Source organism: Mus pahari, chromosome 9 (assembly GCF_900095145.1).
Source record: "Mus pahari chromosome 9, PAHARI_EIJ_v1.1, whole genome shotgun sequence".
Lineage (NCBI taxonomy): Eukaryota > Metazoa > Chordata > Mammalia > Rodentia > Muridae > Mus > Mus pahari.
This window is the reverse complement of record NC_034598.1, coordinates 90,706,279-90,731,727: the sequence shown is the minus strand read 5'-3', so window position 1 is coordinate 90,731,727 and position 25,449 is coordinate 90,706,279. Positions and strand designations below refer to the sequence as shown.

The following is a 25,449-nucleotide window of genomic DNA, read 5'->3' as shown; positions in this document are numbered from 1 at the left end:
AGCTGGCTGGGGTGGGGAGTGGGGGCATCTCAGAGACATGCTGGAGACCTGGGATGGGGGAGGCTTCCAGGAATCAATGGGGGTGACCTTAGCTGAGACTCATAGCAGTGGGGATATAGAACCTGAAGAGGCTGTGTCCTGTAGGCAGGCAGGAACCCCACTGGAGGGATAGGGACACCAACCCACCCATAAAACTTTTGACCCCAAATTTAACCTGTCTACAAGAAGTGCATGGACAAGGGGATGGAGCAGAGACTGAGGGAATGGCCAACCAGTAACTGGCCCAACCTGAGAAGGTTATCAATACTGGTAAGATCTATGGCTCTGATCCTGAGTACCAACTATCCCACCTTGATTGTAGCATTTGCTGACTAGAATCTCTAATTGGCTACCAGAGCCATCGTAAGAATCCTGAAAATACAACTTTGCTATGAAATAAAAATATTTACATATCCAAGTCACACTTAGCAGGAAAAGAAAATTATTGCTCAACAAATACTTTCTTCAGAAATCATTGGAGAAAACGTGGAGAGAAAAGAAGTCACAGACTGAGAAGTGTGAGACCGTGCTCCAGTCTACCCTAGTTGCTTTCAATAAAGGCCGGCCAGTGTTGAGGACAATAGTCCCGGGACAATGTCTGAGGAAGGTGTGTTCATTCCTACTGACGCGATGTGGACTGAGCTTTGCAGGGAGCACCTTGGAAGACCAGATGCTCGTCTGACATCTTCAGATTTAGAAATACTCCTACCAAGGCTCATTAAAGTGAGCTTGTGACCAGTAGGGAATAACTAAATTAAAAGCCACCAGCTGACCTCAACCTGCTCAGAGCTGGGCAGCGTGGGAAGAACAGACTTAGCCAGAGCACACAGCCTATGTGACATGGGCAGACTTGCAATTGGAAGCAAAAGAAGACCTGACTCTCTGTATGTACTGACGTTCTCAGTTCCACAGCTCAATACCCTGACCTCTTTATTGCACCCACCACCCACCTGGCCATCCAAAAAGCACATTATAAAGGTTGACTTGATATAATTCAAGTCACTTGATTGATTTTTATACGAGAAAGCATTATTCAACTATGTTTAAGGGATGAAGATGGACTTGAACGGCCAAGCTTCGAATCCTGGCTCTCATTGCCTCACTGTGTGACCTCTCCCCCTTCAAAGTTCTCATTCCCTTATCTGTGAAATAAGTAAATTCAAAGCAAGAAATCTTATGCCATGTTAGTGGAAAGACAATCACAGACACTTGAAGAGATTTGTCAGTGGATTGTGCGTGCCAGAGAAAGTCTCTCTCCCTGTGACTTATGATAATGAAAAATGAGAAAGAAGCAACTAAGTTAAAGAAAACAGATGCAGTGTGTGGGCTGCATCATGGCTAAAGTGCAGGACAAACTGGACAGACACAGAACCTGATGATAGAATGTAAAGGCACGTACTCACACGCGAAACAAATAAGCATCCCTTATAAGATCACCAGTTAAACCTGTTGTATTTTATAAAAAAGAAAAAAGAAGCCGGGAATATGTTTGGTGGAGGGGCAGTATGGTGTGGAGGAAGGGGGTGCCTCTGCGGGCCCCATGCTGAAGGATACCCTCCCCCCACCCACCTCACCCCCCCCCCCGCCGAGGTACCAGCCACAGGACAGTATAGTATAGAATAGAGATAGAATAGAGTTTATTTAGGGCATGGGAAGGGGAGTTGAGGTGGTAGTAGAGACAGAGAAAGGCAGAGAGAGGGGGGAGGGGAGGAAGGGAGAAAGGGAGGGAGGGGGAGAGGGAAGGAAGGAGGGAGGGAGGGAAGGAGTCGGGGGAGCTGAGGCTGATCATGAACACGTGGAGAGAGAAGGGGCAGGGGAATGGGGAGAGAAGGAACGGGGGGGGGGTAAGAGAGGATGAGCAAGAGAGTGAGGAGGGGGCAAGCAGCCTCTTTTACAGTGAGTCGGGCACACCTGGCTGTCACCAGGTAGCTGTGGGGCGGATCCTAGATGGAATGCCAACAAAACCTATGCCAAGATACCTATTCTTGCCTGTTCGCTTACTAAAAACTTGACAGTTCTACTCCCCACAGTGGGCAGACATGGATAAACATCTGTCTTCTCCTCCGGCCCTGAGGGATGCAAAGGACACAAGCCCTCAGGGTGTGTTCACTGCTTTGCTGGCTCTGTCAGGAACAACCTGCAGCAGGGAGGATTTGCTTTCTTTCCCAGTTTGAGAAAGAAGTCAGATGGATACTAATTAAATAAAATAAGTGTAACTTAAGTAACTGCTAAGGTTTCACCTAACTCTTTTAAATAAAGTTTTAAATAAAATCTGGGAAGACCAGAGGCTGAGCTTCTTTTATTCCCAGAACACAGTAGCATCTCTGTTTCTCTAACTGGTGCTCTTTGAGTGTTTACTAAATAGATGTGCATCCGCTATAGATTGCATTCGATTATTACTAACAGGGTCAAGCTAATTTTTCTCATCAAGAAAAAATATATATAAATAAAACAACAAACCGAAGAGTCTAGTGTTGGGGCTTGCCAGTGCATGCCTGTGATCCCAGCGCTTGGGAGACCAAGGCAGGGAGACTGAGTTTTAGTCCCGCCCAAGCTACATTACAGAGTGAAACGTGAAAATCTAAACGGACAAAAATAAGAGCCTGTCTCTCTCCCTTTAAGAGACATCCCCCAAGCTTTAAGATACAGAAAATGGGCCAAGTCTGGAGTCTAACTGCCAGCATGCATGCAAATTCCCAGCCACACGACCTTGAACTTCCTTGGTCTCTGGCTATGTATCAGTTTCTCCCATGGTAACAGGAGAGTAACAATAGCTTCCATCTCTTAGGACCAGTTGTACATCTTAAAAGCTGCAAGGTTGCTAGTCAGCTTTATCACCCTTGCAAACAAATAACTTGAGAAAGACGACTTGTAGAGGGGAGTTATTTGTTTGGATCTCTGAGATATTTCAGTTGGTGGCCATCTGGCTCCATGGTGAATCAGAACACCACGGCCGTAAAAGCACATGGCAGAGCATGTTCACCTCATAATGAGAAAAGAGAGAAGGGAGGGAAGGAGGGAGGGAGGGAGGAAGAGAGGGAGAGCCACCAAAATGACATATATTCAATAACCTTATCTATTTAACTAACCCTCATCTCTTGCTTCCCATCTTCATGCAATAACAGTGGATTCATCAAGGGATATTTATTGAAGATTACATCAGAGTGATGGAGTCATTGTGGATTACGTCAGAGTCTAAGGGCTCCCCAGAGGCCTATCAGCTTACAACCAAGCCCTAACCTGAGACTGTGGAGATGTGGCATTCAAACCCTCCCATATAGGAACTGGGTTTGGATCGAAGGGTGGCCCCGATGGTGCGTTACCATCCACCCATTCTACTCCAGTCACAATTCATTGTGACAGAAATTGTGAACATCCACATCTATACTTTATAATGCATGAAACAATCTCCCTCACACTGGCTCTGTCTTCTGTCCCCTCTAAAATGTCAGCGGTATCCACAAGGACACTCGCCTCGGAGGTTAGAGAAGGCCTGGTAGACGGCTCAGTGGGTAAGGCACTTGACAAACAAGCACGAAGGCTTACCTTTGGGTCCCCAAAGCCTACAGAAAGCTGGTGTGGTAGCATGTGTCAATAATCCTGGCCCTCCTGTGGTGAGATGGGGGGAGGGGACCAAGTCAGGAGAATCTCCAGAAGTTCGGGGGCCTGGTAGCCTGGGGTACAACACAGAGAGCAAGAAGAGGCCCTGGCTCAAAGGAAGCAGAAGGCAAGGTCCAACATCTACGACTGTCCTCTGCCTTCCTCGATAGGCATGTCATAGCGTGCACTCATACATGCATGCACACAAACAGGCATCATATGTGTCAGATGCCCACTAGATAGTAGGTGTGCAACGGTCTGCGTGTGTTTAATCCTGTACTCTACTGTATAGCCTTAGGTGTGTGCAGCAAATGTCAAATATTTACATGTTGAACATTTTCTGTGGTTGGATAGTAAATGTCTGTGTGGAACCAGTATCCTGTACGTAATCATACAAAATATACATTTCTAACTCACACTCACGGACGGCTACTGAGGCTCATTGTCCAGATACTATGTGTTTGGGTTTTCCTTAATACAGTTTGACCCTCCCTCTGCCTTGTGACTCCCCTCTCCCCTCCCCTCCCCTCCCCTCCTCCCCTCTCCTCACTGGCTTGTATTAGATTGTCTCTGGAAGTCTGATTCAGGAATAAGCTCCAAGCTGGGATGTATTTTGCTCTTTCCCTCATGCTGGCTAAGAGCTGGGAAAAGCCATGATATGAGAAAGGAGATGAATCAAGGATGCTAAATGAGCAGAGAACCAAGTGGACCAGCTAGGTGCTGACTCACCCGCAGCTGGAATGGGTGTCTTGTGTATCCAAGTAGCATCCTAGGCAGGCAAGGCCACATCTCATTTGCTTTGCAGTTCTTTCCTGCATAGGTAATTAAAAGATGCTTCATGGACTAGAGAGATGGCTCCGTGGTTAAGAGCACTGACGGCTCTTCCAGAGCTCCTGAGTTCAATTCCTAGGAACCACATGGTGGCTCACAGCCATCTGTAATGGGATCTGATGCCCTCTTCTGGTGTGTCTGAAGACAGCTGCAGTGTACACATGTAAATCAAATAAATAAGTCTTCTTTGAGAAAACAAAAGTTATTTTATGTTGCTTACAATTGAGGGTGCAGCAGTCTGACGAACACTTGAGCCGGTGAGATGGCTCAGCAAGTCAACTGTGGTTCTGATGACTAAATTCTATCCCAGTAACCCACAGTAGGAGATAGCTAAGTCTCAAAAGCTGTTTTCTGACCTTCGCGTGTGTGCTATCATGAGTACATACATACACACATATCTGCCCACATACACATGCTACACACACACACACACACACACACACACACACACGTACACACACACACACACACACGTGCACACACATATGTAGGCACACACACCCTCACACACATATGCATGCCTATTTGATACCTCGCAGTTCTGTAGTTCACAAATCTAACTCAATATGACTCAATCCTCTGTTTGGCATCTCTTAAGGCTAAAGTCAAGATGTGAGAATAGCTTATTCTAATTTGTCTCGTATTTGCTACGATAAACACCATGAACTAAAGCTGCTTGGGAAGGGAAGGTTTATTTCATTTTACAACTTACAGTCCATCTGGGAAGGAACTCAGGGTGAGAACCTGGAAACAGGAACAGAAGCAGGGGCCATGGAGGGTGCTGCTTACTGGTTTGCTCCCCATGCCTTGCTCAGCTGCCTTTAAGATACAACCCAGAACCACTTGGGCAGTGGACTGAACATTCCCATATCAACAGTCAAGAAAATGCCCCTACAGACGTACCACAGGTCAGTCTGATGGATGCAATTCATTCCCCAGCCTAACCAACATGCAGCTACATTCACTCCAAGATGCCTAGGACTGACGGACCACATGCATGTGATTATCATGGTGTTCTTAGAGGTCTGCCTTTTAAGAGGTGTTTCTTGGATGCCAGTGTCTGCGAGGAGACAAGACCAGCCCTGAACAGGGACAAAAAGCAACTTAAGGAAGGAAGAGCTCGTCCCGAGTCACGGTTTGAGGGTACAGTCCACTGTAATGGGGAAGACATGGCGGTACATAGAAGGAAGCCAGTCACACTGTGACCACGATCAGGAAGCAGAGAGAGGTGAATGCTGGTGCTCAGCTCCCTTGCTTCCTTTTTCCTTCTCGTTCCGTTCAGAAGTTCAGCCTACAGGATGGTGCCACCCACACTCCGTCTTTCCTCTGGAGTTGAACCTTTCTGGAGTATCCTCACTCACATTCTAAGAGGTGGGTCTCCCAGGTGACTCCTACTAGAGTCAGGTTGACAGTGAACATTCCAGACTGAACAGGCTGGTGACTTTGATGGGCTGTAAATGAGTCACCGCTTTGCTTCCCAAAGACACTCCAAAATGATTTGACTTTTCTCCCGTTGCTAAGTCTGGTGGTATCACCTAGTAGATGTTCTTAAAGTCCAATCTACCAGAATGTGCCCGAGGGAGGAGAGGAGAGACATGGCACAGAGGAAACTCAACTTGGAGAGTCTTTGATCTCGAGTGGCAGGTGCTGTGGGAATAAAGGGGGTGCTGGGAGCTACAGGGACGATGGCCAGAGATGGAGGGAGGGAATGGAGGTGAGGCCAGGAGCAAGGTTGGCTCCTCCCAGATGTCTATTCCTCGCATTTGGTACAAGCCAACAGAACGAGAAACCGAAGAGGAGAAGTAGGTGTGCTGGGTGGGAAGAGAGCGATTGGACATCTGAAGATCATTGACATACAGATTCATCCCTGTGCCCAGTAGAGCAGAAGAGGGGAATTTGAGAAAATGGAAACTTTAGTTAAAAGGGAAAGGAAGGAGAGAGGTGGAGGCCACAGAGTAGAAAGTACCCACAGGGCACAAATCTGAGGAGGGGCATCCCTGCTAACAGCCTGCAAGGGGATCCGAGTCTGGCTGCCTCTGTACCAAGCACGTGATCCCATGCTCCCATCTGCCTTATAATCGTCTTCCCCAGCTTCAGCTTCCAAGACACAGGCTGGATGCATCCCTGTGAGTCTGCAGCCCTGCACAGGCCTGCTGTCCTCATTTTGCAGGGAGAAATCATCTCGGTGACATTAGGAGACTCCAGATGGCACTCTGGGCTTCCTGCCCACGTGCCTTATGCTTCCTCAACCCAAGAAGGGCACCACCACCTGGGGACTTCTTTATTCCTTCCAAACACAGCCCAACAGAGCCTCCCTCTTCCTCTTCATCAGCACATGCTTTCTCTCCCTCCTCAGAGCTCTGACCTAGAATATCTTGCAAAGATCACGGGTTGTGGAATCCCATAGACTTAGGCTAGTTATTTGGCTTTTCTGAGGTTCTAAATACCTCATTACATGCAGAGTGCAATATGTAATAGCCTAATCCAGCGCTTGGCACGAAATAAAAGCCACATTGACATTAGTCTGGGCACACAGACCTGCAGACATCTTTTCAGAATCTAACAAATCTGTCCAAAGTTGGAGGAGATGGGTACAGTGTCAGTCAAAAAGAGAGGGCTGCTATCTGGTCTCGCCACTTAATTGTGTGATTTTAGGCTAGTTAGTCTTGTGACTTCTTTGAGTAGACTTTTGCAGTTTTTTTTTTTTTTTTTTTTTTAGTATTTCATAAACATAGTGAGCTCTCTTTGGGGAGGGACCCAAATCAGCACATGGGCTCATCACACGCAGCCTGAAAATAAGATTATACCTGATTGCCTAGTCTCTGGGAAAAACATGCCACGTGAGCCTTCTTGATAAACCTTGACCAAGTTGTGTTCCCAAGTGTCATGTCTTTGTTCATGATGTTTGGGTCTTAAACTTGGCTTTCCCTAATATGCTCAACATGTGACTTTCATCCAATTCAGATCATTTGAATGTCTTTCCTATGTCTAAAGAAGTCCTCATCTTAAGATGCCTCCACTACAAGGTGGAGGTTACTATGGAAACCCTGTCCTAGGAGTACAGACATGTGCCCAAATCTACTCCAATTAGACAAACCCTGGCCTAACTTGACACGAGTTCTAATCCTACATGAAGTCCATTCTAGGAAGGTCAGTTTTCAGAGTCAGCCCTGACAAATGTACATTATCAATGTTCAGTCCTTAACACCACACTGTCACATGTTGGCAGTGCATGGGACAAAGACTGTGACGACTAGTGCCAGCTGTGAGGTCTCCACCTAATCAATTCTATAGCTGGATTTTGGCTCTATACATGGAGTCTCAATGACTAGTCCTGCTGCAAGGGTCTGTGTTTATAATGAGCCTTAATAATGTTCATCTCTGTTGAAAGGACCTGAAGTTTTTCTCCAAGTATTTGGAGCTAAGAACTTCAACTATGAAGTGATGTCCCTCTTGGATCATGAACAGGATGAGAATAGAAGCCTAGCTTGCCTTAGTCAACACTGAGTTTCATTGTCTTAATCTCATGTGTTCAGGAACCGGATCAGTTAGGAATCCTTCTGTTGCAAGAAGACAGATGACCAAATCCAACAAACAGAATCCGGAAGACTTGGTGCCTGCTTTACGGATGGATGGATTCAGAGACACAATGAGGATGACTACACACTACCCTCTGGCCTTATGTTCAACTCACTCTCTCTTGACTCTCGTTCAGCTCATCTCTTTTGGCTCTCAAGAATAAAATCTGCCAGCATAAGTGTCTCTAGGTTGACTTCATTTTCATAGAAATTTAGAGAAAAGAAAAAGGAAAGAAGGGAGGGACAAGGCCAAGGAGAAAGGAGGGAGAGAGAGGAAAGAGGGATGATCATTGTAAATCTCTCCAGCACCCCTACTCCAGTCAAATGTCATCAATCAACCACATTTGGGTTTCAGCATTAGTGAACTCTTATGCCAATTGTGAATCTAAGAGAAGGAGAGATTCAAGTGGGAAGAACGGTGAAGGCTGTTCTGCTGTGGTACAGAAGGTCATGTGGTAGGTGATGTACCCCCGGCCCCTGACCCCTGACCCCAAGCATCACATCACATTGGGAAGAATCATGTAGCCATGGATATGGCACATACCGGCAAGGAAAAAAGAAAGATTATTAAATAGAATGGAGCATCTCCATCACCACGGAGCTAAATGAGGGCATAATATAAATGCAATATATTTATATAAATATAAAAATGAAGCCCACCTACCTGCCTGTCTCTTATACTCACATTCAGATATACTAGGATGAGGTATCCAATAGGTCTTGGGAGCTTAACCAAAGAAATGGCCGCGAGTATTTATCCCAGCGACACTCAAAGGAAAGAGATAAAGTTCCTCGCAGCACCCAGAGGAAACCAGAAACCATTAACTGAGGTGTGAATTTCCTCATTACTCGGTGGAGACCTCAATAAAACCTTATCATTCTCAAATAGGAATTACATTTCAGGAAGTGGTCATTAAGACCTCTTACAGGGACGTGAACAAAGGCGAGAGAAGTACGCTCTGCAGTGTCAGAAGCTGCAAGAGAAAAACATACATACTGCTGTGGCTGGCCTTCCCTCCTCACCCACCCACCCCAGGCCTGGAACTGAGCCGGCCTAATGAGCCAAGAATACTATTCCAAAAATTAAAAAAAAAAAAAACAAAAAAACTGCCAGACATCCCTGCCGTGTTAGTTTTATTGAATTATTACCTAGCTGCAATCTTAGAAATAAAATCATGGAGAGGCAGGAAATGTGGTGATTCCATTAGCCCATCTAGCGCTAATTCCAGGCCTGCTCATTCCAGGAGCACGGAACCTCACCGCAGATCAACATTTGATTCTTGCTTCTCCTTAAAAGCCCTCTCTTTGCATTTCGGTCGCCCAGATGTTGTGCAGAGCTTTTAAGAGTACATCTCCGTGTCTTTAAGTTAGTCATCTCCCGGTCTTCCAGGCAGTAGCTGGCCTGACTTCCTTGTTGACTCCCATTCCACTCAACAGACTACAGTGGGGAAGAAATCATCCCCGAGTTGGCAGCAAACATCTGGATGACATGCAGAGAGTCCAAATGGCCTTGGACACAAACCTCAGGGCTCCGTGGAGGGCTCGCACATGCAGAATGCTTAATTGATGGCAGCAGAAATGAAGACAGAAACCACTTGGTCATAGCAAACAAGTTCCCATGCTCAGATGACAAAATAAATTAGGACCAGGAATTCAGAGGATGGGAAGCCCAAGTTCAAGTTCGGACCTTGTACTTAACCAACTAAGTGACTTGGACTTGTGACATTCCTTCTCCCAGCAGCCCTTTCTTCACCATCTCCTAAGAAACCAAAGTTGGTTTCCATTCTTAATCCCCAATGACATTCACAGGGATGAGTGTTGCTCAGACAACTACCATCTCCTTAATCTCAATGCCAACTTGGAATCTAAATTTAATAAGCCCTTTCTTCCAGGGGAAGCATCATTTGCCCACTCAGGGGACCTGGGTTAAAACTCCCCTTCTAGTATATGTTTTAATAAGTTTCCAGGGTAGAGGGTTTCCATGCGCATTTTTCATATACTCCTAGTTTTGGTTAGCTTCCTTTCCTCCTCCTACCCCTTATCCATATTTGAACCTTTAATCTCCAGAAGCCTGCCTCCATTTTCAAGTCACGTGACTACATTTTCAGATGGATTAAAAGCAATGCCATTACCCAAGTAGACACCATCTATAGAAGCCTGTTCTAAATATAAAAACCCAGATCAAATATAAATTAAAAAATGAAAAAGTTAGTACAACACTAATAATAAGTGTGTATGGCTATATTATTACTTAATTCATTCTAAGTAGTATTATTAGAGGAAGAAGGATAATTTATAATATAAATGTTCTTATGTCAACAGGGCAACATGACCATGGTCAGTAATGCACCTAACAAATGAGCTTCAGAATACATAAGGGAAATTCTGATTAATATGGAAGTGGGCAAGTCTACAGGAATAGGCGCGTCAAACAGTTTTCATATTTTGAAAAGGTATAGTAGACCCAAACAGTGCTATCAACTATCTTGACTTCATTAAGTAGAAGGACCAATCCAAAACCACATGAATATTTTCTACTCTACATAGAACATCCACCAAGGTAGACTGTATATTAAGCCCTCAACTAGTTTCCATAAAACTAAATGGATTAAAAATAAAATATATGTGTTCTCTGACTATAGTCAAATTGAGTTTAAAAATCACAAGCAGAAAGTTATCTGGTGGAAAAAAAAAAAGCACTAAATGTTTTTAAATTAGGCTGTATAACTATAAATAACCCAATAAGCGAGTGTATTAACAAGTTTGGATGATTGAAAATAAAAGCATAGCACATCAAAATTTGTGAAATGCAGTGTTAGCAGTATTATACCAAAATACACAGCTTTCATTGTTAATGTGTGAAGAGAATAAATGATCAAAAGTCATGGCTTAAGTGTCTCAAACTCTGAGGCAAAAAAAAAAAAAAAAAAAAAAGGCAAATTAAACCTAAAATACGTAGGGAAAATAGCCCAAATCAGATGATTATCACCGCCCCCCCCCCCAAGAAAACATATAACAAAATTTAAAGACATATATCCAACACTTTCTTCTTTTGTTTTTGTTTCTGTTTTTGTTTTTTTCGAGACAGTGTTTCTCTATGTAGCCCTGGCTGTCCTGGAACTCACTCTGTAGACCAGGCTGGCCTTGAACTCAGAAATCTGCCTGCCTCTGCCTCCCAAGTGCTGGGATTAAAGACTTGTGCCACCACCACCCGGCTCCAACACTTTCTTCTTTGAGGAGAATTAAACAAAACTGATGAACTATTAGGAAAACAGACAGGGAAGAGAGAATAAGAAGATATAAAAGTTAAGACTATATGGACCCTATAAAACTTAAACAAACAAACAAAGGATCAATGAGCTATTAGGAACAAATAGCACACCAAAAACTGAGTAACCTAGATGCCAAGAACTACTTCCTTGAAAAAGATAACTTTCCCAAGGTAACTCAAGAAGCTGAAATCTAGATAATTTTGTGTTGGTGAAGAAAGTAAGCTCCTAATATGAAACTCGTTTACATAAAGGAAACTCCAAGTTCAGGTAGCTTCACTGGAATACTAGTTATTTATCTCACTGATAAGAAGAAAACAAAACCAAACCAGAAGCCTGGCAGAAACAACTTAAGGAAGGAGGGACTTTTCTGGCTTACAACTAAGGGCATACAGCCAATCATGAGAAGGCTCTTGGTGGCTGGTGTTGGAAGTGTCCTAGCATGTTGCAGCCACAGTTGGGAAACAAAGGGTACAGATGCTCCACTTGCTTTTCTCATTACTCAGTCCAGTTGCAGGTGGGTCTCCCGACTTTATAAAGCCTAACCTAGAGAAATAGGATGCAGTCATTCTCAAAGCCTTGCATGATCTACAAGATCTATCAAGGCAAGCCGGGGGTGGGGGGGAGAGGGGGTTGTCTCCGTTGTGAGCCTCTTAGCAATCAATACTATCGTAACTGGTGAACTACGTCAGACATTTAACAAAGAAATGATAGCAGTCCTATACGAAACTTTCAGATATTAGAAAGGAGACCATGTCCTGACGTATTTTATGACCAATGTTTCTTGAATAATAAAAACAGGTGAAGACATACAAAGAAAGAACGAGAAAGATGGAAAGACAGAAAGAGGAGTTGAGAGAGGGAAGTGGAAAGGAAGAGGGAGGTGAGAGCCAGAAGGAGATTTTTCTGTCAAATTTTTCAGCCTATCAAAATTCATAAATACAGAGAAAGAACAATATAATATGGTTTAGGTGTAAATTATACCAGGAAGGCAAGGTTAGTTTAACATTAATCAAATGAAGCTGTCACCATATGAAGACAGTCCAAGGAGAGAAAAAAAAAATCACAATTAGCTTAATAAATTCAAGAAAAACACTTGCCAAATTTGTAGACCAATTATAATAATAACAAAACACTGCCCAGCAGTCTAGGGATAGAAGGGAGCATGCTCAGTCTAACTGAAGGCACGGAGAGCTAACAGGTTTAATAATGAAAGTCTAAATGCTATCCCTTTGGTTCAGACACAGTCGGAGACTTTCGTCTCAATCCCAACACTGTACCAAAGGATTTAGAACCAGTTTGGCCACTCTGTTTGCTGCTGTGCCTTCTGCACCCATAACAGCGTAACAGCGCATGAGATGACTATTATGTTAACAAAGTGGGGCAAGATGTGTTTCCTATAGAGAGTGTTTCTGATGCCAGAGGCAATAGAGAGCAGTGCTATGAAAGAAACATACGAGGTACACCTCGGTGGTGAAAACCCAAAAGGCACGATGTGGCTACTTCTTTCTGTGTGTCTGTATCACTCAGAAAAGTAGCCTCATATTTTGGGGGTACTAGGGGTTCAACCCAAGGCTTCACACATGACTAGACAAGTACCCTAACCCATGTGCCAGGCATTTGTGAAAACCAACACAGTAGCAGGGGAGGTTCAAACTCAATGGCCCATTTTTTTTAGACTTCCAAACCTTCTGCACCTGTTTGGTGCTATATTAAGATTGGCTCTGGTGGGAAGACTTTCACCAGAGAAATTGGTAAACACCATTGTTCTCTTCAAAGATTTCTTCTTGACTTGTGTCAGGAGGACATAACTTAAACATTCCTGTTTCAGAGAAAGCCCCTCTCTTTGTCCGTGAGAAAATGGAGTCCATAAAGGCTACACAAAGATTTAGGTCACAAACAGTAGGTTTGTCATACTTGACTCTTCTGCATGGGCATCTATGTTGGATCACATGCCGTGACTTCTTTGAGTTTGAGAGGATAATTCTCAAAGGAGGCACTGGCTCAGAGCATGTGTCCAGTGCCACCAGAGGGCACAGGTTGTCCCTTCGAGGTTCATGCTAAGGAAGTCACATAGAGATGACATCCAAGCAAGGCAAAAGCTCAGGGCAGAGAAAAGGCAGAAGTGGTTTAGCAGAAGGGGAGTGGGAAGGGACACAGTGTGGAGGTTCTAGGTGTTGACTGTGAACACTGTGGTTGGCAAGGCGTATGGAGCAGAATCCTGGGAAATCAGCCAGAATGCAACCAGGAAGATCTCAGGTGGAACCCCAATGATGTGCTGGATCCTCAGAAGATGATTTGGCGCTTTGTTCTGTTCACTCTGGAATCTTCTTTTCTGTGCAGAGTCAACACAGCCTCATGGGCATCGCGATCCACCATTCTGAATACCCAAAGCGCCTGAGTCGAGCGTCTGCCTATTGGCTATTTCTCTAGAAAAGGAGCCCATTCCCACGTCTTTACTTCATCATCGTGTGTGTCTGAGGAGACAGTTCAGGCTGGGCCCACTTCCAAGGGCCCTCTGTACTTCACAGAGATTGAACCCACAACCAGAACCTCCTTGGAGCAAACCATCTGGCCAGCTCTGAGGTCTGCATCTGGCTTCCAGCCTTGCACACATGCTTTGTCTGGGCTCCAAAAGACGGACGGCCGAAGCTTCTGGAATGCCCTAGGCATTGCTGAATCAGATGTTTTTCGGCTTCAGTGATTCACAAATTCCAATGTGCAGAACATTCTTGGAGTAGCTTTTTTTTTTTTTTTTTTTTTTTACAAAAAAAAAAAAATAAATATTTTTTTTTTTTTTTTTTTTTTTTTTAAGCCCCCTTTCTCTTGCTGCCTCTAAAATGTAGCCTCCTCCGGGCCTGGTTTCATCTGACAGTAAGACCTGACCAGAGAGAATGTCTGTCCTGACTCCATCTCCACCCCAGGGCTTTGAAGACATTCTTCAGCCTTGATGTCCACACGACGGAAGCTACTTTTGCAGTCCTTGACTCCAGGCAGGACGGTGGAGCACACTCAAGCACCTTGAGTTTCTACATGGCTCCAGGCAGCTTGCTGTAAGCTCTGGGGCCTCTAGAAAGACTTAAGGGATCTCCTGAGGGTCCGCCACACAGGAAACAGCACCTGAAAGCCTGTTCACCTGCAAGTGCTGACAGCTGTGGGCTGCACCTGGCCCCTGAAGGACTCCTGTCCCCACTCTGGAGTTCTGAGCAACTCAGCAAAGAGGAAAATGAACCCTTCTGTCCCATTCCATACCAGCAGAGTTGGGGGATCTGTGTCATCCTACGTCTCCCGTCTGCTGAGACTGGATGTACTAGAACGTAACACCAATGGGAAACTGGGAAGGCTTATTCTCTTCTTTATATTTGAACAATACACTGACTTTGGCCTGTGTCTTCCTTCCTGATGATATCTATCTGGGTCCCTGCCAGGATCTAACTGTGTGTGTGAATGAGGTGGTAAGGAGTTTGACTCTCGGGATTGTTCTAAGTGACCAACGGAGCCAACAGTGTAGGCTCCGAAGCGAGGCAGCCAGGCCCACATGTGAGTCCAGCTTCACAGTTTCACAGATGGGTTAGTTAGGCAAGTCATTGCCTTTTGTTCCCCCAGACAATTTCTTCCTCTATGATAATGGAGGTAAGCGAACATGAGAAGCGTTAAATGATGACAGACATGAAGGATGAGAACATAGAATACTTCATGACTTGGTTAATATAATTCTTTATCTTTTTCTTGCTGGGAGCTCCTCATAGGAAGCAGAAATGAGTTGTAACGGAAATGTTGCCGTGAATTCACCTGGCCCATTTTACTCTCTGCTTTTAAACTTCGAGACTATCCACGATGGCACGTGGGGCAGGTGGCTGAGCTCAAACCAATGGGAGGTGGGCTTAACACATGTGTACGGTATCCAGGCCTGGTATTTACAGACACTCACCCCTGCTCTCCCCCTCATCTACATAGTCAGGAATAAAGAGCTCTCAGATGTCAAAGCCACAGGATGCAAGAATCTTAGCTTGGAGATGCATAGAAGAACAACTACCGAACCTGTGCTGGCCAGAGAGGGAGATCTAATTATATTGAGCCACTGTCCTGTCAGGGGTTACTTTGGAATACCATAGCTTATCCAGACCAACTCAGAAACAAAACCAGGCAGAGAGTGAGCCAAGGAACTAGTTGGTCGAGATACAATATATTTTCCATATGAGTCGTTCCTCTTCCAGGCTTGCAATGAAGTCCCCAGCTGGTGGCACTATTTGGGTAGTTGGGCCTAGCAATAAGAGCTAAGTCAATGGGAGGCATGCTTTTGAGGATTATCCCCACTCCCTGGTCCCTTCCTCTCCTCCCTGCTTCCTGTCTGCCAGGGGTTAGCATCCTATCAGCTATGACTGACTGGAACTCTAAACTAAAATACACAATTCCCCTCTTAAATTGTCCTGCTGGAGATTGGGCCACCACTGTGGAAGGCAGTGTGCTTTTTCATCAATAGGAAAGTCATTGTTGGACTTGTGAAACAAAAATAACTGCTAACTTCTTGTATCAGTTTCAGTTGGAACCAGACAGCTATGCTGGCATCAGGCAGGTCTGGTAACAGGAAAACCTGAATGTGTAGACCACAGTGTTCAGACGTAGAATCACAGCCAGTCCGTTCCCATCCCCAGAGTGTTGCATGATCCTGTGAATTAAAAACATCTCCTCCATACATTTTAATAAGTGGCAGTCAATTTCTGTAGCAGAGCATTATTCTCATTTTAAATTGCACATCACAGCATGTGTCAGGTCTGGGGACCACCTGTTGAAGGATGCAGTCATTTGTAATTAAGGAAATACAAAGTCATAAATTATCCCAGCCAGTCCCTCTTAGAATACGGACACACATGTTTATACAAACACTACATTCCCTGGCCCATGAGTGCCCTATGCCAATGGACCAGAAATTGATGCTTTGTTGTTTTTGACAACCCCAGGGTCTTTGCATCATCCACTGTCCTGTCTGGAATAAATCGGAATGCTCACACTTTATGGCTAGCTCCTTTAGTTTCATCTTCTTCTGCACGTGTCTATGTAACCAAGAAGAATTGACATTTCACTGGGGTCACCCTGCATTTCCTCACTGGCTTGTTTAGGTCACTTCTGCTCCAGCCTCTAAGTCATGTGCATGCCATTCCTTCTCTGTAAGTACAGATTTACATATTTACTAAAGGTTCCACTTCTAAGTAGATTTCAACTCAGTTCCTTTCTCTGCAATGTCTGCCAATTGTTAATGGAGTCGGGGTTTGTGATAAGAAGCAAGAATCATCAGGGTAGATGCTCCCTGAGAATGTCCTATTTTAAAACTCTCTGGAGGGCTGGGGTCTATGTAGAATAGCAATTATTAACCCAGAGCTTATGAAGCAGTAATCTGCATTCTTCACACTTATCCTACCCTTAGTACTGCTAAAATATTTTCAGTATTACTTAAAAAAAATACATTAAATAAAGAAGAGATGACTAAAAGCCAATGGATATTGCCCCATGAAGAAAGGTCTGTTGTTTCCAATGGCATTTCATACTCAGTATAATTTCATAAGAGTTTGTCTCACTCTTTCTTCACAGCTGCCAAAGCTATGCAAGAATGCTATCGATAGGGCCACTGGAGACCAGGGAGATGGCTCCATTGGTATAATGCTTATCCTGCAAGGAGGATAAGTTCAAGGTTCAGAATCCAGGTTGGCAAAAAGGCCAGGTGTTGATGACATGTTTGTAATCCCAGAACTGGGGAGGCGCAAAAGGAAGGATCCCTGGGCCTCATTGGTCAGCAGCGTAGGCCAACCAGAGAGCCTCAGGCCAGCAAGAGACCTTTGTCTCAAAAAACTAAGGAGGGTGACGTTTCAAGCATGACTTCCAAGGTTATCCTCTGGCTTTCACATAAATGTGCAAACATGTTTGTATACACAAGCACACACTTGTGTCTATGAGCACACGCTAAATAAATAAATAAATAGAAATAAGTTAATAAATAAATGAGACAGAGAGAGAGAGAGAGAGAGAGAGAGAGAGAGAGAGAGAGAGAGAGAGAGAGATTAGACTTTGAAAAAAACGAGGCTCAAGGGGTGGTAGCAGTTTGACTCAGGAGGTTATGCCCAGTCTGGAATTGGAATTTCTCCATGATAGCCTGATTTGAGAGGTGTGGTGGTTTGGGTGAGAATGACCCCCTATAGGCTCATATGTTCGAATCCTTGGTCTCCAGTCTGTGGAGCTGTTTGGGAAGGATTAGGATGCATGGCCTTGTTGAGGGAGGTGTGTCAGTGTTTTGAGCTCTACCTGCAACTTTCAGGTCAGGTGTGAGCTCTCAGCTACCGCTCCACTACCATGCCTGCCTTCCCACCACCACAACCCCTACCATGACGATCATGGACCCACCCTCTGACACTGTCATGTTGTCTCCTCACAGCAGTAGAAGGGTAAGGAAGAGAAGAGGCAGCAGTATCTGAATCTGATAGGCTAGAAGCATCCATTCACCCAGCTTTATGATACCCAACAACCAGCCAATTTAGACAGTGAAGTCCCACCCACAGGATGCTAATACAGTTAAACGCAGCTAATCTTGAATTTCAGGTGATACGTTTTGAAAAATATAAACGTGGCCCAAATATGGAGCCATGGGAATCATGGGGCACACATTAAAAATGGCCCTGGTATTTATCTAGAGCTCAAATTTAAATGGGCATCCTCTTTGTTTGTTTTTATTGCATGTTTGTAAACGCAAGTGTGTGGGTGTGTATACAACGTGTAAACCGTTCTGTTTGCCAAGTGTGATGGTGCTCCACCTGAGGCTCTTCCTGGTCAGAAATGAGCATGGGTTCCTATCTCTCTTCTAAGTTAGGCTTTTCTTCTATAGATCCGGCACTGCTCTTGGGCTCTCGAATGCTCTGGACTCAGGTAGGGCTTACTGCCATTTGACATTACGGCCAGGACCCAGGAACGCCTTGGTTTGCCTGATTATTCATCTCTCTTTCCAAGAGCTGTCAGGTGGGGCACAGGGGTGGTGTCTGCTCATGGAAGACACCATAACAAGAGAGGAGTCACTGATGCCACAGGCAGGGCAGTGGCCTTCCTATTAGAAAACAGCAGCGATCGGACTTGGCCCTGAGTGTGCACATTAGCAGTTTGTGTGAGACGGAATGAGGTACAGGAAGATTATCTTTGGAAAGCTGATGCTCAGAGAGGAGGGAGCATGGCTGTTAGCCCTCGGTGACATCTCCATCCCAGATGGGAGAAACCTGATCGTCAGTCTCCCTTAGAAAACAACGGCTAAAATGTGGATTTGGAGCCTGTGGCTTTCGCAGGGTGGGCTGCAGAATCAGGGAGGGGAGATAGAAAGGTGACAGTCACACCCCAATCCTCCAGAGCATCAGAAAAGCTGCAACAGCAGTTGCTCTGCAAAGTCACTTTCCTTGCCAGGGTCTCATGTCAACTGTGAAGTGCAGAGCCCCGAGGTTCACTGACCAGACAGCTTCAGTCACCTGACAATTCTCAGGCCAGTGAGAGACGTTGCCTCAACAGAGCAACGGAGTGGCTCCTGAGGGAACAGCAGCCAAGGTGGTTCTCTGGCCTTCACACATACTCATACATACACACACACACACTCACACACACACACACACACACACACACATATTCACTCATACACACACACATTCACTCATACACACACACATACACACTCACACACACACTCACAGACACGTTCATTCACACGCATTCACTCATATACACACTCACATAGACTCACATAGAGACACACTAACTCACACACACACTCAAACATAAACACTCACACTCACTCACATACACACTCACTTACACACACTAATGCAAGGAGACACAGGAAAACAAGCCCAGTTATCTCGGGCCCCACTTGTAGGTCTCAGTTCCAAAGCAGTGAAACCCAACATCCCCAGGCCGCTTAGACCAGTATGGGCAGGGCTTCTGGCACCTGTCCCTGACCTGTTACTCACTTGACTAAGGAAAAACAACCAACGAAACAAGGCCCTGGTTCAGTTCATCGCAATTTATTTAATTTAAAATAAAAAACAGAAACAAAAATGACAAAACTTCAGTTTCCAATGAAAGATGAACACATTGGGTAATTAGCCAGCTTTTCTCTTCCTCTCCCTGTAGGCTGTTCTCAAACCAATCAAATAAGTAAAAACTAACTTTGACTGGAGCCCAGAAGGCATGCTGAACCAATTAAATTACACCAATATATTATTATAATACTTTTGAAATGCCTTTCAGACCAATAAATAAAAAAAAAGACAAATTCAAATTAAAAAGTCAACTTTTTATTACCAAAAAATATAGAAATTAAATAAAAGTCACAACATGGATTTAATAATAATAATAAAAAATGTGCAGTCAAGTTTCTCTCCCTCTCCTGTCCCTTTTTCTTTTTTTTTTTTCTTTTTCCTTTTTTCTTCTTCTTCTTCTTCTTCTTCCTAGGAATGATACCATGCCAGTAAATCCCTACAAAACATTTCCAGTTTGGCAACAAGCAGTCAGTCCATCACTCACATTTGTACTCAAGACAGCAGGCCTGGGCAAAACACGCCTGAACTTCACCCTGCAGCGAGCTCCTTCAGTAAAGAGCACCAGGTAGCAGAGACTAAAATTCAGAAGGAACTGAGAACTGTCATGTTGCCTAGGGTCTTGGAGCGCTTTCATAAAAACTGATTGTGCCTTGAAATTTTACCTGTAAAACGAAATACAACCCCACCCCCTTTGGCAGATGTGTAAACGAAGAACGAAGGGACCCCAGGAGCGAATGGAGGACCAGGAGAGGTCAAGGCAGGCAGCGACTTCCACTCTGCCCATCTGTGTCTCTCACTGGGGACTCCACAGAAGTGAGCCAGGCGTCCCTTCTTTGGCTGGGGACTGACGGCGGGGATAACAGGGCTCCATTGGGAAACTGCTTTTTTAGGGCTTTATTCTCGGTTCTACCTCATTTCCTGCAGGGACGGTCAGCCTCTCAGGTAGAAGCAGGTGACAGAACTGAGTGGGGGCTTGAGAACCACTCAGCCACACGTCTCCAGCCTCCACCTTTGGGAAGCAGTCCTCATAGCCACTGCAGGTGCCTGAGACCTCCAGATCAAGACAGACCTGGACTCAACTCAGTGTCAGCCCTGGAACGGAGGACACACCGGAGCCTCTGTTCTTGGTGTGAAACATTTGGTTTCCCTTCCCCAATCACTTGTCTTTGAGAGTTCCACCAAAAGAGAACACACTGGTGACCCTGGTGATGGAGAAGGAGAGAAAGCTGAAGGGGATGGTTTTCCTAATGGAGTCATTGCATGGTGGGAAATACTAAAAGACACAATCGGCTGGCACAAGGGGAAAATCCCATTAACCAGCAAAGGCTGGTTACCTGAGACCAGCTGCCTGCCCAGGGGCCAGCGGTGTAGCAGCCGGGGATGTTCACAGGGAGATGGAGGATTTGGTGGTTGCATGCTGCTATCTATGCACCTCCAAAGCGCCAGAGCCACTTCTCTACCTACAGCCCCTGCCACAGTTCAGGTAGGAGGTGAAACTGAAGCAAAAGAATCGAAGCAGCTTCCCACTACATCCTGCTCAGTTCAGCCCAAAGGAAAGCGCGGGGGGCCAAACACAGAGATGCACAACAGCCTTCTGCCATACAGAGCAACATCTCCCTGACAACTGTCCTCAGTGCAGTGACGGATTTTAGGGGGTTTCCCCCATGATGCAATCCTCCCCCAACCCTGTCTGAGAGGCTCCCAGAAAGCAGTCACCTTAGAAGAAGGATTCTAATTTGACTAAGCCAGTGGATTCCGTGGTCAGCCCAGAAAGACCATTTCATTCCCCCCACCCAGTGTCCCCAGGGTCCCCTCCGTGGGGATGACATAACTAGCTGGAACATTCTTAAGCATCCTGTCACCCCCCCCACACACACACCTCCTTTCTGCCTCCTCCAGAGCCATCTGGGTGACTCCCGAGGAAATGTCCCTAAGCCTTCTCCCCGCAACACTCTGCTCTTTCAACGTCTTATCCTGTGGATGGATGGATGGGACTTGTTTATTCCCCCAAAATGAGGGAGATCAAAACCACGAGACAGAATACTTAGGCCTGGGGAGACAAGAACCTTCTGTCAAACCGGACTTTCCCTCGGCCACATATTTCACCTACATACTAACTCCCTAGAAGCAACTCGTCTACAGTTAAGTTTCCACACTTGGGGTGAATGGGGCCTATGGCTGAGCCAGGGATGCTTTGGAGACTCTGAGTAGCATCCTGTCCTTGTACAGGTGAGAAGCCACAAGGCGGGGTTCCAGTTAATACTGAGATATTTAAGAAAGTGTTAAGTCGCCCTTTGCTGGCATGCTTCGCCATCCGTCCATTCGCTGTGCAAAGGCCACAGCAGCTCTGTGCCCAGTTACACACAAAGCCCTGGCCTCTCACACTGCCATCTTTATTCCTGCTTACCTTCAGAAGATCCCACTAAAGAAGAACAAGGCAAGAGAGAAGAGAAGAAGAGGCAGATCCCGGAAAACCGGAACGTCACCGCTACCAGACTATTTCCATAACAGAATTCAGCACATTCACTCTCTAAGCAAGCCCTGTCTTCTACTCAAGGTCCAGGAGCAAATTAACACATGCCATGCTGTGCCATGAAAGAGTTAACCGTTTTTCTTTTAAACAGCATGGTGCTTTAGCCTAACTCCCAGAGCTTAGCCATGGCAAGTGTGCTGTTGCCTCCCCTCCTGATTCCCTGGCAGCTATTAGTACTCAATTCAATGTTCCCTGGTGTGCCTAGTCTACTAAACTCAGACCACAGTACAGACGTTACCAACCGATCACGAATTCACACTCGGGTTGCTGGAGTCTTGCTAGCCCCCGTGTAGTCAGATCAGGCTCGCTAATGTATCCACCCAAAGCAGATGGTCTCAGTCTTTCTTCCCCTTCTCCAGAAACATCTAGATGACTTCTAGGAAACACACCCTTCCCCATAATGCTGCTTCCCATTTCTTGCTGGCCAACACCACCTTCCCTGTGAGATGTCACCTGGGAATGCCAGTGAAGACCCCCCATTCTAACTGGCAGCTGGCAAAACTGGTGAAGAACGGTTTCTATCCCTTTTAGGTGCTGACTCAAGGCTGTGAAAACTGGCCAGGCCAGACGTTACTAGTCTTTTCCCAATCTGTTGCCATGACCAGCAAAGAGGTAACCAGCTTGCAGGCTGAGTTCAGTTGCCCTTCTCCCTTGGACTCACCCACCCACCCATCCCATCCTCTGTGCCCTGAAGGGAAGGGCTAGTTGAGCTTGCTGCAGATCTCCAGCGCTTTCTTATACACCTGAGTCACATCGTCCATATCAGTGAGAAGGGAGAAGCTACTGTCTGCCAGCCGGTTCCGGTACCGCTTCAGGTACTGGGGCCGGGGCCGGTTGTGTGGTGTCTCAAAGTCCTGAAGCTGGAGGAAGTTTTCAGCAGAGACACAGCTGCGGATGCGCTGGCGGGCTGGCCGGTTCTCCTGAAGATCTAACAAGTCGAAAGAGTCGCTGGACAGGACACTGTCGTCGCTGATGATACTGGATGGGCGACTGTAGCTCCGAGAGATGCCATCAGAGGGGACACCGGGAGGTGACAAGGATTCCAGTGTGGGCATTTCAGGGCGGGTGAGGGCAGGGTCTGTGGCACCATCTGAGTACCTGCTACTATGTTTCAAGATGCCCTTCCTCCGGCAGGACAGGCTGTGGGAAGTTCCCCTGGCTGGGTCTGGGGGAGGGGACGAGAGGCCACCGCTGATGACCACATCATTACTGTCCAGCAGTTCTGAGGACTCGCTGCGCTCCGGGGATGAATAGTAGCCAGATTCTCTCTGCTGGGTCTTTTTCAAGATCCCTTTCTTGGGCATCGTGGCAGACTGTTTGAGGCTGAGCTTCCCTGACATATCTGCCTCGGGAGAGCTGGAGAGGGGGATGGCTGTCCGGCACACATCTTGCTCCATTTTGAAAGGGGATGGTAAGGCAGGGCTCACAATGCCTTCGATCAAGCCGGTGCTATGGGAGCGGTGCTCACTGTTGCTCCTCTTCTTCAGGATGCTCTTGGGCCTCTTGGAACTCAGCTTGGATGGGCTTTCAGGTACGGAGTCCTGGCCAGACTGGGGAAAGTCATTCTCTTTCTTGGACTTCTTCAGTGACCGCTGCCGCTCCAACACAACCTCAGAGGCCCCGGGTTTGGCCAGACCCTTCATCTTGGCTTCAGCCTCAGCCTGCAGCCCCGTGGAACGGTGATGCCAATCGATGATCCGTGCCAAGAGCGGAGACTCGGAGTCAGGAAGGGCGTCACAGTCGCAGACGCTGCTCTTGTAGCCCCAGTTCACCCACCAATGGTTGGCGATGTCCTCGATGGTGGCTCGGCGATCGGGATTCACCATCAGCATCCACCGGATGAGTCCCCGAGCGTCTAAGGGATGAAAGACAAAGAGAATCAGGCTCTGCGTGGGAGCTTTGGGTGGGGTGGACTTTCCACAAAAGACTAGAGATGTGCTTATTTCAGACAAAAAAAAAAGAAAGAGAAAGAAAGAAAGAAAGAAAGAAAGAAAGAAAGAAAGAAAGAAAGAAAGAAAGAAAGAAAGAGGGAGGGAGGGAGGGAAGGAGGAAGGAAGGAAGGAAGGAAGGAAGGAAGGAAGGAAGGAAGGAAGGCAGGCAGGCAGGCAGGCAGGCACAGAATGCATTTGGAGTGTTCCAGCTTCATGCTCCAGCAGAAAGCCGAAGTCTTTAGACTGTACAGCAGAAACCTGACCAAGGCTCAGAACCACGACCCACAGAGCTGCCCCATCCTGGTTTGCTTTCCTTCTTTTTGTGGTGCACACAAGTACACATGTGTGTTTGCTGGTGCATATGTGCGTCTGTGTGTAGGTGGGTGACACAGAACAACTTCAGGAATCCTCCCTCAAGCTCCCCTCAAACCTTTCCTTTTAAGACGGGGTCTTCCACTGGCAAGACCTCACTGAGTAGGCCTGGCAGGCTGGCTAGCAAAATCCTGGGCTCCATTTATTTATAACTAGACAGCTGTGGGGTCATAAGCGAGTATTCCCATGCCAGGTGTGTCTGGGTGCGTTCTGAAGATCAAACCCATGTTTTCACGCTTACAAGGCAAGCATCGTATCATCTGTGCTATCTCCCCAGCCAGGATCTGTTTTCTCACAAGAGATCTCCTGGAACTCCTGACCTCCCTGTCATCCCAGATCTGCATCAAGTACGGAAGGCTAGGCAACAGAGAAAGAAGTCAAACTAAATCTCACTACTACTTCTGCTTTGGTCAATAGCATTCTTGTCAAAACGAAAAGCAGGCATCCACTGGTAGCCTTCCAAAGGTAGGTACGCATAAACACACAGTCAGTCCCCTGGTAAAGGTGCTGGAGGCAGAGGCGGAGCACAGGAGACAGATGCGCTCACCTGTGTCAGGTGTGGCTCTTACCCGACACACCTGGGCAGGGAAAATTGCCATAGTCAAGGCTGGCCCCACTCTCAAGGTCTTAGCCAGGATCCTAGAGCCACGCCCATTGAGCTCACCTCCTGAGGCTGTCTGACATAAGCCCTATTGGTATCCACCAAACTGAGAGCTGATCTTTATCTGCCTTCCAGGTGGCCACAGCCTCTCTCAGGAGAGAGAGAGAGAGAGAGAGAGAGAGAGAGAGAGAGAGAGAGAGAGNGAGAGAGAGAGAGAGAGAGAGAGAGAGAGAGAGAGAGAGAGAGAGAGAGAGAGATGGGGGACGGGGACGCCTCCAAGGATGTGGAAGAAGCCAGAGGAGCCAAGCTCGCAGCTGATAGGCTGACTTTCAGTACCAAGCTGTGTCCTGTACCTTCCCTGGGAGGCTGCCTCCTCCCCCAGCCACTTAAGAAGGCTGATAAGAACAATGGGGACAGAGTGATCACTCCTGAGAAGGGACAGGACAATCAGTCACTCCATAAGGATTTCCTGAACTCTTACAATGTGCCAGGAATTTTATTGGCATCGGTTATTGAGAAAAAGGCCACCACCAATAATCTATCTATCTATCTATCTATCATCTATCATTTATCTATTATCTATCATCTATCTATCATGTATCTTGTACCTATCATCTATCTATCATGTA

At 46.2% G+C, this 25,449-nt stretch overlaps 1 protein-coding gene across 1 annotated transcript in view; it reads right to left on the bottom strand.

Annotated features, from left to right (window-relative positions):
- Positions 1-19,353: 19,353 nt before the first annotated feature.
- The window catches only part of Nuak1 (NUAK family kinase 1), a 71,990-nt gene continuing 65,894 nt past the window's right edge, over positions 19,354-25,449 (bottom strand). Inside the window, exon 7 of the mRNA XM_021205115.2 lies at positions 19,354-23,771. Coding sequence (XP_021060774.1) covers positions 22,618-23,771 — 1,154 coding nt within the window. The 3' untranslated portion in view covers positions 19,354-22,617. The remainder of the gene's footprint in view (positions 23,772-25,449) is intronic.